The 19,578-nt window shown below is 37.2% G+C and overlaps 1 protein-coding gene across 1 annotated transcript in view; it reads left to right on the forward strand.

Moving 5' to 3' along the window:
- The window catches only part of USP38 (ubiquitin specific peptidase 38), a 34,322-nt gene extending 28,321 nt beyond the window's left edge, over positions 1 to 6,001 (forward strand). The window contains exon 10 of the mRNA XM_060115739.1: positions 5,714 to 6,001. Within this exon, the coding sequence (XP_059971722.1) occupies positions 5,714 to 5,875 (162 nt within the window). The 3' untranslated portion in view covers positions 5,876 to 6,001. The remainder of the gene's footprint in view (positions 1 to 5,713) is intronic.
- The last annotated feature ends 13,577 nt before the right edge of the window (positions 6,002 to 19,578 follow it).

The raw sequence follows: 19,578 nt of genomic DNA on the forward strand, positions 1-19,578 counted from the left end.
ATTCTTCCAATCCAAAAACATGGTATATCTCTCCATCTGTTTGTATCATCTTTAATTTCTTTCATCAGTGTCTTACAATTTTCTGCATACAGGTCTTTTGTCTCCTTAGGTAGGTTTATTCCTAGATATTTTATTCTTTTTGTTGCAGTGGTAAATGGGAGTGTTTTCTTAATTTCACTTTCAGATTTTTCATCATTAGTGTATAGGAATGCCAGAGATTTCTGTGCATTAATTTTGTATCCTGCTACTTTACCAAGTTCATTGATTAGCTCTGATAGTTTTGTGGTAGCATCTTTAGGATTCTCTATGTATAGTATCATGTCATCTGCAAACAGTGACAGCTTTACTTCTTCTTTACCAATTTGGATTCCTTTTATTTCTTTTTCTTCTCTGATTGCTGTGGCTAAAACTTGCAAATCTATGTTGAATAACCTCGTTTGTTTTTAATTAGAAAAGTTGCGATCATTATAAAATCATGCCATACAGAAATATAGGAAGTTTAATAAAATGGAAGTATTTTCCTCTTCCCTTCAGTCCCACCTGCCAGGGGAAACAACTGCTAAATTTGTAATTATTCCTTCTAGACCTTTGTATAAATATTTTAAGGACTGTTTATTGACAGTCAGGTGGATAAAATAAAGGACACTAAAAGGTAGAATACATAAAGAAAGGATATTTGTATTCTTTAAGGACCTGATCAGTAGAATCATGGCAATAATAGAACAATTAGTAAATAAAAACTATGGAATAAAGGTTTCATATGAGCTGAATTTACTTATACTTTTCGCAAATAGTTAGTGCTTTTTCTTACTTTAAAGTTAATAAAGACCTTGCTGAAAGCATTTTTCTTTGAAACCTGCCAACTTGCTATCAACATAAAGGACCAGCAGTAAATTGTAGTTAAAATTGTAGGTGTATTAATTGGGTAGTCCAAATGATTGTATGAGTTTAAATAAGTAAGTTTCTAAAAATTTTGTGTTACAGACTCCTAAAGTATACAGAATAAGAGAAAAAAATAGTACTGATTTTCAGAGGGAAGTTTACTCAAAAGTTTTCAAATTTACTGTATTAAACAATACTCAAATAATAATGATACATTTTTAAAGGAGTATGGCAATGTTCCAGAGTCACACAAAAACAGTACATTTTACAGAAAAAAAATTAGAAACTCAGAATATTCATTATTCACTACCAAAGACTCTAACATCCAGTCAGAAGGCTTATGTTCAAGGTAATAGAGTATACTCAACCATGTCCTCCTTGCTACATATCAAATAAGCACTTAGGTAGGACTCACCATGATTCCTGAAGATTGGAGAGGTGGAGTGAGGGTAAGAAGGTTAGGTTAAAATAGAAATTTTCTACAGTATAAAATATGGAAATAAGGCCCAGTGCAATCTTGACTTTTGGAAATATGCAGAAACTACTCTAATTTATGTAATTGTAATTCCAAAAGCTCTTTTAACCATAACAACTACTTGTATTGCAACCCGGCTCTACATGATTTTCTCTATCTTGCCATTTACCCCATTACATCCTGATTTTACAATGTTTGTATGTGATGAGCCATTCTTTTCATTATTATTTTAGTACCCTTATGTCATTATAAAGGAAAACCATTATGTACTTTGTTAATTCAGTTTCTCAGTGTTGTGCAGTTGTTCTGAATTCCATTTTAAGTCTCAGATAGGCCAGTTGTTTAATGCAAAAAAGATATCACTAAATTTTACATTAAGGGTATTTATTTATTTATTTACCTGTATTAAGACTCTTAGGCTGTTAAAGCTTCATTATCAAAGTGCTTTTTTAAAGCAAATTACAAAAACATACTCAACTCTTAATTGGAAACTTAAGTATATTTAGACTTTAAATTTACCTTTAAATACAGTAATGTAATTGATAAGGTTTGAATTGTGATATTTCTCATACTGTGTAACTGAATCACTGGCATCTTAAGTTTGTATTAGGAGACTATAGTGTTTCTTTTGTTCTACTCATGAACATGTTCTCATAATTGCCAGGCAGTGAGAATATGATGTTGAGATTTTTGTATACAGCCGTTTTCAGCTATCATTTTTTAGTTTTGAACACGTGGAACCTGTATGTGTATGTTTTTGCTCTTATTCTCAGTTTTGTTTTTACATTCATTCCTGGGGTATAGTTAAAAGTTTGTGCCCATTTCATAGCAATAATGCTGTGTGATAGATTGCTATGTCTAAGATACAACTTTGGCTTTAAGAAACAGCATTATACCTATTTATAAAACAGTTGTAAAAAACTTAATCAGATCTTAGTAAAAATAAGGGTGTGGAGTTGAGTAAAGTCACAACTAGATTTACAAGTGTTAGAAAGACTCTTGCTGTTTCTATAGTATTGGCAGGATTAGTGGTTGTGAAAAGCCTAGGCAAAAAAATTCTGACAAAGTATTTCCTACTCTGTATCATAGCCTGACACATAGGAGAGCAATGCGAATTGTGGATCTTAAAGTAAATTTTGGAAAGGGCTTATCTCTTCATATATATTTCTCTCCCCAACTTCCGTTAGGAGTATCTTCATTATTTTAGTGTCTGGACTACCAAAACCATGCTTTCAGTTAGGATCCAGTGAGAGAAAAGCTGTGTGAGTCGCACCACCTATCCCCATGTGTCCCACACCAGCTGCAGACAGCTCTCTCCTTTCGTGTTCAATTTCTTTCCTTTGTTTCTTTGGAGAAGGTGGGAGTTTGTCTTAATTTTTTTCTTCATCATACATACAGAAGAGTATACATTATACCTGTGTAAAGGAAAAAAAAGATGGATTAATTTAATGTTTACAGATTTATTTAAATGAGAGATCTAAGTATACTGAAAGGTTTTTGTCCCAAAGCAACAGGAACTCCTTTTTGTCACTAGACCTACAGTCCACTGCTGAAATAAGAATTAATTTTAATACTTGATATAAATTTGGGATATAAATTACATATGCACTGAGATTCATAGTTTGTGACATTTACGTAATATTGTCATCTGTATTAAAAGAAATAAAATGAAAAGCAGTTTCCCCTACTTTTATCCATAGTTTAAGCTTATCTTCTGAAAACAGAATATCATACATTTTTCTCCCTCAGCCATGTATGTATGTATGTATGTATGTATTTAACATCTTTATCGGAGTATAATTGCTTTACAATAGTGTGTTAGTTTCTGCTTTATAACGAAGTGAATCGGCTATACATATACATATATCCCCATATCTCCTCCCTCTTGCGTCTCCCTCCCACCCTCCCTATCCCACCCCTCTAGGTGGTCACAAAGTACCTAGCTGATCTTCCTGTGCTCTGCGGCTGCTTCCCACTAGCTATCTGTTTTACATTTCGTAGTGTATATATGTCCATGCCACTTTCTCACTTCGTCCCATCTTACCCTTTCCCCTCCCCGTGTCCTCAAGTCCATTCTCTAAGTCTGTGTCTTTATTCCTATCCTGCCCCTAGGTTCTTCAGCACCTTTTTTTTTTTCTTTTTTCTTTCTTCTTTTTTTTTTTTTTTTTTTAAGATTCGAGCCATGTATTTATATAAATAGCTAAGAAAGTAAAAAAGGAATATTTCTTTCTTGGGAAGCTCTCTATCTTAAAATATAATATAGGTTTCAGGTGTCTCAGAAGCAGTGGAGTTACTAAGTTTTGTATTTTGTAGGTCCTTCAACATAGTTTCTGGTGAGAAGTCACTTTTTAACAAAGTCCAGGCAAAATTTGCCATATCTTTTGGGAGCAGAACTTCTTGAACTCTGCCTTGCATATTTACTCAGTGTTATTTATTTCATTGGGGAACATGATCTGTATCCTAAACCAGATATTGTTTCTTAGATCCAGAGTCATATTTTCATTGCTTGTTTAGATAGCTTAATAGATTATAGAGCCAGAATAGAGGATTTTTGTTTCTTATTTTTGTGTGTATTTCTGATATATCCATTGCTTTTATTTTCTATCTGTAAAATGTATGTAATTCTTACTTTAATTTTACAAATTGAAGAATAAATTACTATAGCTCCTGAAAAATATTGTGTGGTTGGACATGATACAGAGGAGCCAGCAGTTATAAATGTTGTGAATGATAGAGTTAATGAAAAAAATGTTTTTGAGAAATATCCTGCAAATTAAGTTTTAAAAGCCTCTCTAAAGCCTGTCAGAGACTGGTTAATTAGGCCATTCTGCTATAAGGATTTCTTATCTTAGGTCACATTCAGCCCTAAAAATATGTGGTTCTTGATAATTTTGTGTGTTGAGAATCACACAGCAGTCGCTGTATGCTTACTGAGAAACAGGGTTTCCGTAATATGAGGGATAGATGTCAGGTTAAGCCTGGGGATTTTTTCTCCATAATAAAAATTGGGCATCTCATGAAGGGGGTAGAATAGTCAACCAAGAAAATTTAGCTAGAAATTGTAAAATAAAATTACCTTGCCAGGAGGAGCAAAGTAATTGGGCTTTTAGTTGAAAAATTGAAAGTAGTACAGTTTTTGTTATTAATGTTGACTGTACTATGAAAGTTCTTCAGGATGATTAAACCTAACCATTTAAGGGTTGTGCTGTTGCCAGTGGCTTTTAGACCTTGTTGACACCGATGACCTCACTTGAAAGTTACAGACTCTTTCCCAGGAACAGGGACATATATCAGAATATTTTCTTCCTAGGAGTTTGTGCCAGTTTTAGAATCCAGTTCTACACCTTGCCAAATGAATTTGCAGTTTCTTTATAAATAAATAAATAAGTGCTTATTCACATTTGTTCCTTTCGTGGCCAAGTGCCTAACAGTGTTCTAGTCTGAAATCATTAATATTTACTGAGCACTTAATATGTGTCAGGCACATAGATGAATATGGTTCCTTATAAAAGTTCTAATAATCTGGTAGGGGAAAGTTTTAAGTAATACTGTAAGGAGACAGGCTCCATTCTCCTTAGCAGTGTTGTTTTTTGTTTGTTTGTTTGTTTGTTTGTTTGTTTTGCGGTACTTAGGCCTCTCACTGTTGTGGCCTCTCCCATTGCGGAGCACAGGCTCCGGACGCGCAGGCCCAGCGGCCATGGCTCACGGGCCCAGCTGCTCCGCGGCATGTGGGATCCTCCCAGACCGGGGCACGGACCCGTGTTCCCTGCATCAGCAGGCGGACTCTCAACCACTCTGCCACCAGGGAAGACCCCTTAGCAGTGTTTTTGAGCTCTGTTATTTACTGAGAAATATTCTGAGGAAAGGGTAGGAAAAAAAATTCAGCCTTCTTTCATTATTTACACTTTTACTGTAATCACCCACTTCCAAAATAGCTCCACTTGACAGAAAGTGTAACCTTTGAATTCTATGTTCTGTGTATTAGAAAGGAAATCCATTCTTGTATATGGTGATGAGTGTTGCAAGAACTGTGATATTTCTATAGAGAAATTTTAAGGCTGTGGAGCTTCAGTTTCATCTTCTGTAAAGGGGGGTACTGAAAGAGAATGGCCTTTAGGATCTGTCATTCTGTAGAGTTATACTAGGATTTTGCTCTCTACCTTGTTCGCTCCATCTGTGATTAGGTACTCGACTTTAGTAAGATTTGGTAAAGATTAGTGTAATCAGTATTTTTAAAGTTACTGAGATTTGAAGGATGCTTATTAAGGATTAAGGCAATTTAAAAATATTTGTGTAGGTGATACTCATCCACTGTATTTAGAATTTTAATTTCATAAAAACTATTTTTAATTTTAGGAACAAGAGCTGAATGCTCGAGCCCGGGCCCTACAAGCTGCATCTGCATCCTGTTCATTTCGGCCCAATGGATTTGACGACAATGATCCACCAGGAAGCTGTGGACCAACTGGTGGTGGGGGTGGAGGAGGGTTTAATACAGTTGGCAGGCTCGTATTTTGATGCTGAGAGAGTCCAAACTGCACTGGTCACAAAACATCCAATACTATGACTGTTTAAATGTCAGACTGTAACAAATATCATATCTATCTTTTATTTTTCTTTTCATTAGACCGTTATACAAGAAAACACACTCAGTGCTTGTTTTTATTTTCTTGACAATACGTTTATTAACAAAATGCATCATTGGGAAAAAATCTACCTCTTAAAATTCCATTTTCTTTTATGGTTAGACATGCTTGACCAAAAATTTTCAGAGGCAAATATGTACCTGGTCCCTAATTAAGCTGCATTAAATTTAGTAGAGGCAATTAAATGGTCCTGTCCTCAGTTTTACTGAACAAAAAATAGATTTCACTTAGCATCCTTTATAAAAGAATTGGTGTTAGAGGTGAAGGAAATATTGTTAGTAAGGAAAGAAAGAAAATCTTTTATTTTCTGTGTAGTTACCCCATTATTAAATTCAAGTCTTTGAGAATACTAGAGATGATATAGTCTCTCATGAAGGCAATAACATAAACTTTATCGAGCTGTAGTACTTTTCAGGTTTGTTCAGTGCTGTCTTCAGCATCACTGTATCTACATTTCAACTACAAATGTTTTAAAAAAGGATTATTTATACATATGTGCTGAGTTGATTTTAAGAAAGGTGCATGATCCTGTAGGAGCCACATTTTTACCTAAAAATTGCTAACTTTGTAGTGTTTCTAATTGTTTGAGGATTTTAAAAATTCTATTTCAGGGAGTATATCTTCTGTGTGTTTTGAAGGAGGTGAGTTCTGTATGTGCCTTGCAGTACTGTAATTCAAAAATAGGAGTCTTTGGCTGCGGAAAAGTTTTTTACAAATGAAACGTTAGGAAGTAATTTTTTGTGCTAACATTAAAATTATAACTTTTTGAAAGGTATTAGATTTTCCTGAAGTAAAATCTGATGGTTCTAAATCAATAAGTGTAATAGTTTGTTTTTAACTCTTAGAAGAATTCAGAGGAAATCAACCTAGTCAAGTAAAAAAAGTTTTTTGATTTTGTTACCTAATCCTCAGAATATTAAACATTGATCACATATTTTTAGAGTTACACATTTGTGGGGTTTTTTTGTTTTTTCTCGTTTGAGTCGTGTTCTGCACAGTTGTTTCTGTTTCACAGTTTCAGATAAAATGTTGAAATGTCAGCCCCTATGGTCCCACATTTTCCTTTGCCAGGAAACTGGAAACAAGTCACTTCTCCTGGGTCTTGATTATACCGTATTTAGGAGTTATCCCAATTGTCCCCATTCCTAAAAGTTTTAACTTATCCATGGTGTACATTGTTCTGAAGATTGGTCACATATTTATTTTGAAAACATTTTAAGGAAAGAATGTTCTTTGGTGATTTGGGGTTTATCTTTTTCCCAAGCTTTTAATGGCAGTGGTTAAAAACAGAACTCCTCATCTTCATTCTACTACTTTCCACTCCTAACCTGTTTCTAGTCACCAGGAAGATTAGGAAAACTGATTGGATTAGTTAAGAACTGGAAAATCTTTTGCAGAATTGATTGAGATTTCTCTTCCCTACAAATCACTGAACCAGAAAGTTTTTTTTATCAACTTTCTTTCCTCTGGACTTCCTATTGTTCTAATAATGAATGTCTAAGCTATGCGTTCAGTTATCCACTGGCTAGATAACGATTTATAGTCAGCTTGTATCAGTCTTAACATCTATTGAAATTGGTAAAGTCATTTAATACTTGGTGGGTTGATGGTGGGCTCAGCTGCTTCTACTAGGAACTTCCATAAAGACAATTAGACCTACGCAAACTTTTATCTATGAAAATAGCAAGTCATTCAAAGATTTTTATGTGTCAAGGTAATACATATTGAATTTTCAAAATGATAAGAGAAAGATGAAACTCTAGTTATATAATAATACTGAGCATATTTAGATAACTTCATACCACTACCAAAGACTGGAAATTAAAGATTTCCTTTTAAGATTAAAAATATAGTAACATTAATTATTTGCTGAACTTTATTTATTATAGAGAAAATTGTTAATTTTTTTCCTCTTTTTTTGACATCTTTATTGGAGTATAACTGCTTTACAATGGTATGTTAGTTTCTGCTGTATAGCAGAGTGAATCAACTATACATATACATATATCCCCATATCTCCTCCTTCTTGGTCTTCCTCCCACCCCTCTAGGTGGACACAAAGCATGGAGCTGATCTCCCTGTGCTATGTGGCTGCTTCCCACTAGCTAGCTGTTTTACATTTGGTAGTGTATATATAAGTCCATGCCACTCTCTCACTTTGTCCCAGCTTACCCTTCCCCTTCCCCATGTCCTCAAGTCCATTCTCTACGTCTGTGTCTTTATTCCTGTCCTGCCCCTAGGTTCATCAGAACCAATTTTTTTTTAGATTCCATATATATGTATTAGCATACGGTATTAGTTTTTCTCTTACTTCACTCTGTATGTGAATTTTTTAATTGAAGTGTAGTTGATTTACAGTGCTGTGCTAATTTCTGTTGTACAGCAAAGTGATTCAATTATACATATATATACATTATTATATTCTTTTCCATTTTGGCTTAGCTCAGAATATTGAATATAGTTCCCTGTGCTATACAGTAGGACCTTGTTGTTTATCCCTTCTATATGTTATAGTTTGTATCTGCTAACCCCAGACTCCCAGTCCATCCCTCCCACGCCCCTCCTCCCCCTTTGCAACCACAAGGCTGTTCTCTATGTCTGTGTGTCTGTTTCTGTTTTGTAGATATGTTCCTTTGTGTCATGTTTTAGATTGCATGTATAAGTGATATCTTATTGTCTTTCTCTTTCTGACTTCTTTCACTTAGTATGGTAATCTATAGTTCCATCCATGTCGCTGCAAATGGCATTATTTCATTCTTTTTTATGGCTGGGTAGTATTCCATTGTGTATATGTACCACATCTTCTTTATCCATTCATTTGTTGATGGACATTTACATTGTTTCCATGTCTTGGCTGTTGTGAATAGTGCCGCTATGAACATAGGGGTGCATGTATCTTTTTGAATTATAGCTTTGTCTAGATATATGCCCAGGAATGGGATTGCTAGATCATATGGTAATTCTATTTTTAGCTTTTTGAGGAACCTCCATACTGTTTTCCATAGTGGCTGCACCAACTTACATTCCCACCAACAGTGTAGCAGGGTTCCCTTTTCTCCACACTATCTCCAGCATTTGTTATTTGTAGAGATTTTAGTGATGGCCATTCTGACTGGTGTGAGTTGGTACCTCATTGTAGTTTTGATTTTCATTTGTCTAATAATTAGTGATGTTGAGCATCTTTTCATGTGCCTATTGGTTATCTGTGTGTCTTTGAAGAAATGTCTATTTGGGTGTTCTGGCCATTTTTCTATTGAGTTGTTTGGTTTTTTGTTATTGAGTTGTATGAGCTGTTTGTATATTTTGGAAATTAAGCCCTTGTCAGTCACATTGTTTGCAAATATTTTCTTCCATTCCATAGGTTGTCTTTTCATTTTGTTTATGGTTTCCTTTGTAAGTTTCATTAGGTCTCATTTGTTTATTTTCGTTTTTATTTCTATTGCGTTGGGAGACTGACCTAAGAAAACATTGGTACAATTTCTGTCAGAGAATGTTTTGTTTATTGTCTCTTCTAGGATTTTTATGGTGTCATGTCTTATGTTTAAGTCTTTAAGCCATTTGAGTCTATCTTTATGCATAGTGTCGGGGTGTGTTCTAACTTCACTGATTTACATGCGGCTGTCCAGCTTTCTCAGCACCCCTTGCTGAAGAAACTGTCTTTTTTCCTATTGTATATTCTTGCCTCCTTTGTCTAAGATTAATTGTCCATAGGTGTGTGGGTTTATTTTGGGGCTCGATATTCTGTCCCATGTACCTGTATGTCTGTTTTTGTGCCAGTACCATGCTGCTGTGATTACTGTAGCTTTGTAGTATTATCTGAGGTCTGGGAGGGTTACGCCTCCATCTTCGTTCTTTTTCCTCAGGGTTGCTTTGGCAATTCTGGGTCTTTTATGGTTCCATACAAAATTTAGGATTATTCTAGTTCTGTGAAAAATGTCATGGGTAATTTGTTAGGGATCTCATTAAATCTGTAGATTGTTTTGGGTAGTATGGCCATTTAACAATATTAATTCTTCCAATCCAAGAGCATGGGATACCTTTCCATTTCTTTGAATCACCTTTAATTTCCTTTATTAATGTTTCATAGTTCTCAGCATTTAAGTCTTTTGCCTTCTTAGCCAGGTTTATTCTTAGGTACTTTTTTTTTGGCACAATTATAAAAGGTAGTCTTTTTTTTACATTCCCTTTCTGATATTTCGTTGTTAGTGTAAAGAAATGCAACTGATTTCTGTATGTTAATCTTGTATCCTGCTACCTTGCTGAATTTGTTTATCAGTTTTAGTAGTTTTTGTGTGGAATCTTGAGGGTTTTCTATATATAGTATCATGTCATCTGCATGTAATGACAGTTTTACCTCTTCCCTTCCAATTTGGATACCTTTTATTTATTTTTCTTGCCTGAGTGCTGTGGCTAGGACTTCAGTAGTATGTTGAATAAAAGTGATGAGAGTGGGCATCTTTATCATGTTGTGTTGATTTTAGTGGGAAGGCTTTCACCTTTTCACCGTTGAGTGTTATATTGGCTCTGGGTTTGTCATAAATAGCTTTTTTTATGTTGAGGTATGTTCCTTCTATATCTACTTTAATAAGAGTTTTTATCATGAATGGGTATAGAATTTTGTCAAATGTTTTTTCTGCATCTGTTGAGATGATCGTGTGGTTTTTGTCTTTTCTTTTGTTGATGTGGTGTATCACATCGATTGATTTGCATATGTTGAACCATACTTGTGAACATGGGATGAATACCACTTGCTTGTGTAAAATCCTCTTCCTGTATTGATACTTTTATCATGTTATAGTGTCCTTATCTTTCTTTATGGCCTTTGTTTTAAAGTCTATTTTGTCTAATATGAGTATTGCGACCCCTACTTTCTTGTCATTTACGTTTGCATGAAATATCTTTTTCCATCCCCTTACTTTCAATCTATGTGTGTCCTTTACCCTAAAGTGACTCTCTTGTAGGCAGCATATTATAGGCTCTTGTTTTTTTATCCAATCTGCCACTCTTATGTCTTTTGATTGGATCATTTAGTCCATTGACATTTAAGGTAATTATTGATATGTATTTATTACTATTTTAAACCTTGTTTTCCTGTTGTTTTTATATTTCTTCCTTGTCTCATTTTCTCTTTTGCTTTTCCTTTTGTGATTTGATTATTTTTTTTGTATTATACTTATGTTCTCTTCTCTGGTGTTTGTGACTTTATTGTATGTTTTTGATTTGTTTTGGTTACCCTGTTTTTCAAGTATGTTAACCCCTTCCTACATCTACTTTGCCTTAGACTGGTAGTCATATAGGCTCAAATGCATTCTTTAAAATTAAAACAAAAAAAAGAATCTAAATTTTCTTTCTCTCCTCCCCCACATTTTGTGATTTTGATGTCCTCTTTTACAGCTTCATGTTCATCATTTTGCTGTTCCTTGTGGTTATCATCACTTTCACAAATTGATTTTTTTTTCTTTTTAATCTGTATACTGGCTCATTTAAGTGATTTACTTTCCTATTGTGATTTCCTCTTTCCTATAGCTTCTTGCCTCTTCTCTATTTAGAGAAATCCTTTCAATATTTCTTTTAGGATAGGTTTAGTATTGCTGTATTCCTTTAGTTTTTGCTTTTCTAAGAAATTCTTTATCTCTTTCTATTTTTTAAATGGTAATGTTGCTGGGTAGAGTATTCTTGGTTGCAGATTTTTCCCTTTCAAGACTTTGAATATATTTTGCCATTCTCTTCTGGCCTGTAACATTTCTGTAGAAAAATCAGCTGATATCCCTATGGGGGTTCCCTTGTAATTAACTTTGTTTTTCTCTTGCTGCCTTTAGAATCCTTTCTTTATCTTTAACATTTGCCATTTTAATTATAATATGTCTTGGTGTACATCTGTTTGGGTTCATCTTCTTTGGAACCCTGTGCTTCCTGTACCTGGGTATCTGTTTCCTTCTTTAGGTTTGAGAAGTTTTCAGCCATAATTTCTTCAAATACATTTTCAATCCCCTTTTCTCCTTCTTCTCCTTCTGGAATCCCTAATATGCGTAGATTGGTGGGCTTTTAATTATCCCGTAGGTCTCTCATACTGCTTTCATTTGGCTTTCTGTCCGCTGTTCTGACTGGGTGATTTCCATTATTCTATCTTCCAGATCATTTACTCATTCTTCATTCTTACTGCTGTTCATTGCCTTTAGTTCAGCTTTTGCCTCTGCAAATGACTTTTCTAATTTTCCTTGGCTCCTCCTCCTATTTTATAGTTCCTTTTTAAAGTAATCTGCAATTCTGTCGACAGCCTTTCTCATTCCTTCAGTATTTTCATTATCTCCACTTTAAACTTGGTGTCTATTAGACTGAAAAGGTCTCTTTCATTGTTCTTTCAGGGGAATTCTCTTGGTCTTTTAAGTGGGAGTGGTTCCTCTGCTTCATTTTACTTATATTTCTCTTACTCTGAGTTTAGGAGAAACAGTTATCTACTGTGGTCTTGGAAAGCTATTTATACATGGGAGTGTCCCTGTGCAGCTTGTGTAGGTTTATTATTTTTGGCGCAAGGGCTCTTTTTAGTATGGATGCCTGCCACCTCTTTCTTCAGCGTGTTCTGGCTGTTATCCCCTTGATAGGGGATACACAGATGTGGTGGCTCGTGCACCCTCCCAGAGCCCTCAACAGGGCAGTGGTGGCCAGTATGCACTCCCAGATCTCAACAGCAGAGGCTTGTGCATGCTCCTAGATCCCACAACACTGGTGGCAGTGGCTGGCACACAATCCTGGATCTCTCAGTGGTGGCAGCTCACACATGCTCCAGAGCCTGCAACGGCAGAGGTAGCAGTTGGCACCTGCTCCCTGATATTTCAGCAGTGGTGTGCATTGGTGGCAGCAGCTCACACCCACCCCCAGGGCTCGTGACAGCAGTGTCCTGTTACCTGAGAGTGCACACATGGGGAAAGAGTCTCCTATGGCAGGGCTGGGCCCTCCCCTCACCCGCCCCCCAGCAATGGTGCCTCACCTCTATGGCAGGCCAAGGATTCGTCTGCTTGCACGCTCAGTTACAGCCACACCACACTCCAGACCCTTCAGGCTGTCTCCTCGCAGCCAAGCCCAGTCCTCTCCCTGGGCCTGACCTCTGAAGCCTGAGATTCAGCACCCAGCCCCTGTCTGAACCAGCAGACATGCATCTCAGGCTGGGGATCACAGGGCAGCAGCACTGACAATCTGCTCGTCTCTCTCCATTCTGCCTCCCAGAAACAGGTTGCTGCACTCTCCTCCGAGGCTCCAAAGCTCCTTCTGCATCCAGGCTGATCTCCCCACCAGTGAGGGGACTTCCCAGGGTGCAGGAACCTTTCCTCTTTCACAGCTCACTCCCAGGGCCACGTGTCCCATCCTGATTCCTTTTTTTTTTTTTTTTTTTTGTCTTTTGTCCTACCTGGTTACATGGAGATTTTCTTGTCCTTTCGGAAGTCTGAGGTCTGCTAGCATGCAGTAGATGTTCTGTGAGAATCGTCCCACATGTTGATATATTTTTGATGTATTTGTGGGAGGAGGTGACCTCCATGTCCTGCTACTATGCCATCTTGATTGCTCTCCTTATTTGCTGAATTTGAAGTATTTATACCTATGGAAGATTTGGAACCAGAATAAGGAGACACTTCATTCAAAAACTCATCTAACTGACCCTTTTCAATAAGCTAATACTTAGGATTGCTAAGTATTGCTACTTAGCAATATTGCTAAGGATCATTTTATTCCTCAGTAATTAGCATCTCCATTGCTTTCGTGCAGCTTTAATTGATTGTCATATTAGGTCTTTTCTTTCTCCCATATTCCTAACCCTTGTACTTTCCTCTGCCTCTTGCATATGTTATAAGCTCTGACTGAGGGCTGACTAGAGAACTACTATTTCTCTTTAGCTCAGCCTAAGGTGATCAGTTTAAATGAAGCTGCTTATTGCTGCCGAGAAGAGCACATTAGGCCTCACTACTAACAAAAATAAAAAACTAGAAATCTAAGCACATTCTTTCAAGGATGTTTATTGACACATTGAGAAAAGTAGAATTTTTTTCCAGAGAGATATACAAAGAAGAAAATACATGTGATGTTGTTGGATATGTAAGCCCTTGTAACCCATCCACTAAGAAAATGCCTGTGCACCTCTGACTCATGACATTTACATAGCTCACGTTGGAGAAAGGAATGTAGCTCATTCCCCAAGTATCTTCCCATCACCTCTCTTCCAGCTGAATAATCAGAGAAACAGGGCAGCATTGTGTTAGAGATCCCTGACTTTCATTTCCATACCTTAAGTTTCCAGAAGAATCCTTTGGATGTAGAAGTAAAGATCTCTCATAATGTCTACAGGTATTGTGGGACTTTGTGGCAGGTTCAGAAGGCCTATTATATTTTTAACTCACATTTGGAAAGAACAAAAATATTTCAAAAGTAAGTCTTAACCTCAAATCCATAATGTTCTTTGTCATTTAGTTCCATTCTTTTTATGATAATGTTATTTACAAAAGCAGTTATCTTTTCATAGACTACCTCTTCAAAAACTTTTTGCTACCTCTTTTAAAAGGGGATTGAATGCTTATTGTGCACCCAGCACAGTTTAAGGAAAACATAATCGGCATAATCTGTCCAGTACATATACCTTAATTGAAATCACCATTTTGATGTTGTATTCTTAGTTCCAGTTCTTAATTCCCAGTACATCTTTTCCTATGATTATGCACTTCACATAATATGCACTATACAAAGAGAGCTTTTTAAATTAATATTTCAGAGAAAATAATATATTTATATATGGCATCTTTTTTCATAAGTGTTGTACTTTGTATATATTTTTACCCTCTGTTTTTTCTAATAAGTTTAGATTTCTGAAACTAAATAGTCCTGAAATAATGGATAAGTTTTTCACATCTTAGGAAAACTTATTAGGAAATGTTAACTATGATTAATAACTTAGTAACAATCTACAGGAATAAGGTTAAACCTTGGATAATGTGATCTTGTAACTAACAGGTTAAAGTGAAGGCAAGGAAATTTGAATTGAAGTTAACCCAATGACTCTCTTCCACTGGAAGGGAATCAGAAAGCATGTTGCCATTGTTGCTGCTCATGGTCTTCTTTCAGTAGTGAAGGATGTCACCTTGAAGACAAAGCCTACACACGAAGGAGGGCAAAGCAAAGCAAAGCAGGAGAACTGTAGAGAAATGGTGCTGGAGTCCTGACTGTACTTCACCCAGTCCTCATGACCCAAGTTTCTTGCTATACCAGGGCTGGAATAAGAACTAACTGAGAAAAGCTTGGGACAAGATGGCAGAGTAGAAGGATGTTGGGCTCACTTCCTCTCATGAGCACACCAAAATCACAACTGCTGAACAGCAATCAATAAAAAAGACTGGAACCTGCCAAAAAATATAGTCTTCATCCAAGGATATAAAGAAGAAACCACAAGATGGTAGGAGAGGCACACCTGTGATATAATCAAATCCCATACTCCCTAGGTGGGCGATCCACAAACTGGAGCAAATTATATCGCAGAAATTATCCCACAGGAGTGAGAGCTCTGAGCCCCACGTCAGGCTCCCAAGCCTGGGGGGTCTGGCATTAGGGGGAGCCCACAGAGGATTTGGCTTTGAAGGCCAGTGGGGCTTGATTTCAGGAGCTCCACAGGACTGGGGGGAACAGAGACCCCACTTTTGGAGGGAGCACACAAGGTCTCGCACATACCAGGACACGGCAAAAGCAGAGTTTTCATGGTAGCCTGGGCTGGACCTACCTGCTGGTCTTGGAGTGTCTCCTGGGGGGGGCAGGGTGTGACTATGACTCTCCCTGGGGATGTGGACACTGGTGGTAGAGATTTCAGGGAAAGTTCAGCTATGTGGACTTGAGGAGGCAGACGTCTTGCTTGTGTCATCAGCATGAAGACCTGGCCCCACCCAACAGCCTGCAGACTCCAGTGCTGGGACGCCTCAGGCCAAACAACCAACAGGGTGGGAACACAGCCCCACCTATCAGCAGACAAGCCGCCTAAAAACTTCCTGAGCCCACAGCTGCCTCTAGACACACCCCTTGACATGGCCCTGCTCACCAGACTGCCAAGACCCACCAGTGGACAGGCACCAACTTCTCCCACCAGGAAGCCTGCACAAGCCTCTAGACCAACCTCACCCACCAGGGACAGACACCAGAAGCAAGAATACTACAATCCTGCATCCTGCGAAACTGAGTCTGCAAACACAGATATTTAGACAAAATGAGATGGCAAAGGAATCTGTTCTAGGTGAAGGAACAAGATAAAACCCCAGAAGAACAACTAAGTGAAGTAAAGATAGGCAGTCTACCCAAGAAAGAGTTCAGAGTACTGGATGTAATGATGATCCAAGATCTCAGGAAAAGAATGAATGCACAGAGTGAGAAGTTACAAGAAATCGTTAACAAAGAATTAGAAAATATAAAGAACAACCAAGCAGAGTTGAAGAATACAATAATTGAAATGAAAAATACACTAGAAGGAATCGACAGGAAAATAAATGAGTCAGAAGAGCGAATAATTAAGCTGGAAGACAGAATGGGGGAAATCACTGCCTCGGAACAGAATAAAGAAAAAAGAATGAAAAGAAATGAGGACAGTTTAAGAGACTTCTGAGACAACAATAAATGCACCAATATTTGCATTATAGGGGTCCCAAAAGGACAAGAGAGAAAGAAAGGGCCTGAGAAAATATGTGAAGAGTTAACAGCTGAAAACTTGCCTAACATGGGAAAAGAAACAGTCATCCAAGTCCAAGAAGTGCAGAGTGCCAGGCAGGTTAACCCAAGGAGAAACCAAGACACATAATAATCAAACTGACAACAATTAAAGACAAAGAGAAAGTATTAAAAGCAACAAGGGAGAAGCAACAAATAACATACAAGTTCATCCCCATATGGAAATCAGCTGATTTTTCATCAGAAACTCCGCAGGCCAGAAGAGAGTGACATGATTTTTTAAAGTGATAAAAACAAAAAACCTATAACCAAGAATACTCTACCCAGCAAGGCTCCCTTTCAGATTCGGTGGAGAAATCAAAGGCTTTACATACAAGCAAAAGTTAAAAGAATTCATCACCACCAAACCAGCTTTACAACAAATGCTAAAGGAACTTCTCTAGGTGCAAAAGAAAATGCCACAACTAGAAACAAGAGAAGTATGAAATGGGAAAGCTCACCAGTAAAGGTAAATATACAGTAAAGGTAGGAAATCATCCACACACAAATATATCAAAACCAGTAACCATGAGAGCAGGAGAGTACAAATGCAGGATATTTTAAATGCATTTGAAATTAAGAGATCAGCCACTTAGAATAATCATGTATATATAGACACTGCTATATCAAAACCTCACAGTAACCGCAAACCAAAAGTCTATAATACATATACACGCAAAAAAGAAAATGGAATCCAAACACAACACTAAAAATAGTCATCAAATCACAAGGCAAGAGAACAAAAGAGGAAAGAAGAAAAAAGATCTACAAAAACAAATCCAAAACAATTAACAAAATGGCATTAAGAACGTGTATATCAATAATTACCTCAAATGTAAATGGATTAAGTGCCCCAACCAAAAGACACAGACTGGCTGAATGGACAAAAACACAAGACCCATATATATGCTGTCTACAAGACACCCACTTCAGATCTAGAGACATATACAGACTGAAAATAAGGTGATGGAAAAGGTATTCCATGCAAATGGAAATCAAAGAAAGTTAGAGTAGTAACACTTATCAGACAAAATAGACTTTAAAATAAAGACTGTTACAGGAGACAAAGAAGGACATTACATAATGATCAAGGGATCAATCCAAGAAGAAGATATAACAATTGTAAATATATATGCACCCAACATAGGAGCACCTCAGTATATAAGACAAATGCTAATAGCCATAAAAGGTGAAATTGACAGTAACACAATAAAAGTGGGGGACTTTAACAACCTGCCTACATCAATGGAAAGATCATCCAGACAGAAAACAAATAAAGGAAACACAGGGCTTAAATGACACATTAGACCAGTGGACTTAAGTGATATTTATAGAGCATTCCACCTGAAAGCAGCATAATACACATTCTTTTCTAGTGTACATAGAATATTCTCCAGGTAGATCACATGCTGGGCCACAAAGCAAGCCTTGGTAAATTTAAGAAAATTGAAATCATATCAAGCATCTTTTCAGAGCACAACACTATGAGTGAAAATCAACTACAAGAAAAAACTGTAAAAAACACAAACACGTGGAGGCTAAACAATATGCTACTAAACAACCAATGGATCACTGAAGAAATCAAAGAGTAAATCAATAAATACCTAGAGATAGGGCTTCCATGGTGGCACAGTGGTTGAGAGTCCGCCTGCCGATGCAGGGGACACGGATTCGTGCCCCGGGCTGGGAAGATCCCACATGCCGCGGATCAGCTAGGCCCGTGAGCCATGGCTGCTTAGCCTGCGCATCTGAAGCCTGTGCTCCACAACAGGAGAGGCCACAACAATGAGAGGCCCGTGTATTGCAAAAAAAAAAAAAAAAAAAACCTAGAGATAAAATCGAAAACACAATGATCCAAAAACAATGGGACACAGCAAAAGCAGTTCTAAGAGGGAAGCTTACAGTGATACAAGCTTACCTCAACAAACAAGAAAAGTCGGCTTCCCTGGTGGTGCAGTGGTTGAGAGTCCGCCTGCTGATGCAGGGGACACAGGTTCATGCCCCGGTCTGGGAAGATCCCACATGCCGCGGAGTGGCTGGGCCCATGAGCCATGGCCACTGAGCCTGCGCGTCTGGAGCCTGTGCTCCGCAATGGGAGAGGCCACAACAGTGAGAGGCCCGTGTACCGCTAAAAAAAAAAAAAAAAAAAAAAAACACAAAAGAAACAAGAAAACTGGCAAATAAATAACCTAAGCTTACACCTAAAGCAACTAGAGAAAGAAGAGCAAAAAAAAAACCCAAAGTTAGTAGAAGGAAAAATATCATAAAGATCAGAGCAGAAATAAATGAAATGGAAACAAAGAAAACAATATCAAAGACCAATGGAACTAAAAGTTGGTTCTTTGAAAAGATAAATAAAACTGATAACCCTTTAGCCAGACTCATCAAGAAAAAACAGGGAGAGGGACTGAATCAACAAAATTAGAAATGAAAAAGAAGTTAACAACAGACACCACAGAAGTACAAAGGACAATAAGAGACTACTACAAGCAACTGTATGCCAATAAAATGGACATAGAAGAAATGGACAAATTCTTAGAAAGGTACAATCTCCCAAGACTGAACCAGGAAGAAATAGAAAATATGAACAGACCAATTACAAGTACTGAAATTTAATCTGTGATTTTAAAACTCCCAACAAACAAAAACCCAGGACCAGATGGCTTCACAGGCAAATTCTATCAAACATTTAGAGAAGAGTTAACATCTATCCTTCTGAACTATTACTAAAAATTGTACAGAAAGGAACACTTCCAGGCTCATTCTATGAGGCCAGCATTACCCTGATACCAAAACCAGACAAAGCTACCACAAAGAAAGAAAATTACACGCCAATATCACTGATGA

Source organism: Mesoplodon densirostris, chromosome 1 (assembly GCF_025265405.1).
Source record: "Mesoplodon densirostris isolate mMesDen1 chromosome 1, mMesDen1 primary haplotype, whole genome shotgun sequence".
Classification (NCBI taxonomy): domain Eukaryota; kingdom Metazoa; phylum Chordata; class Mammalia; order Artiodactyla; family Ziphiidae; genus Mesoplodon; species Mesoplodon densirostris.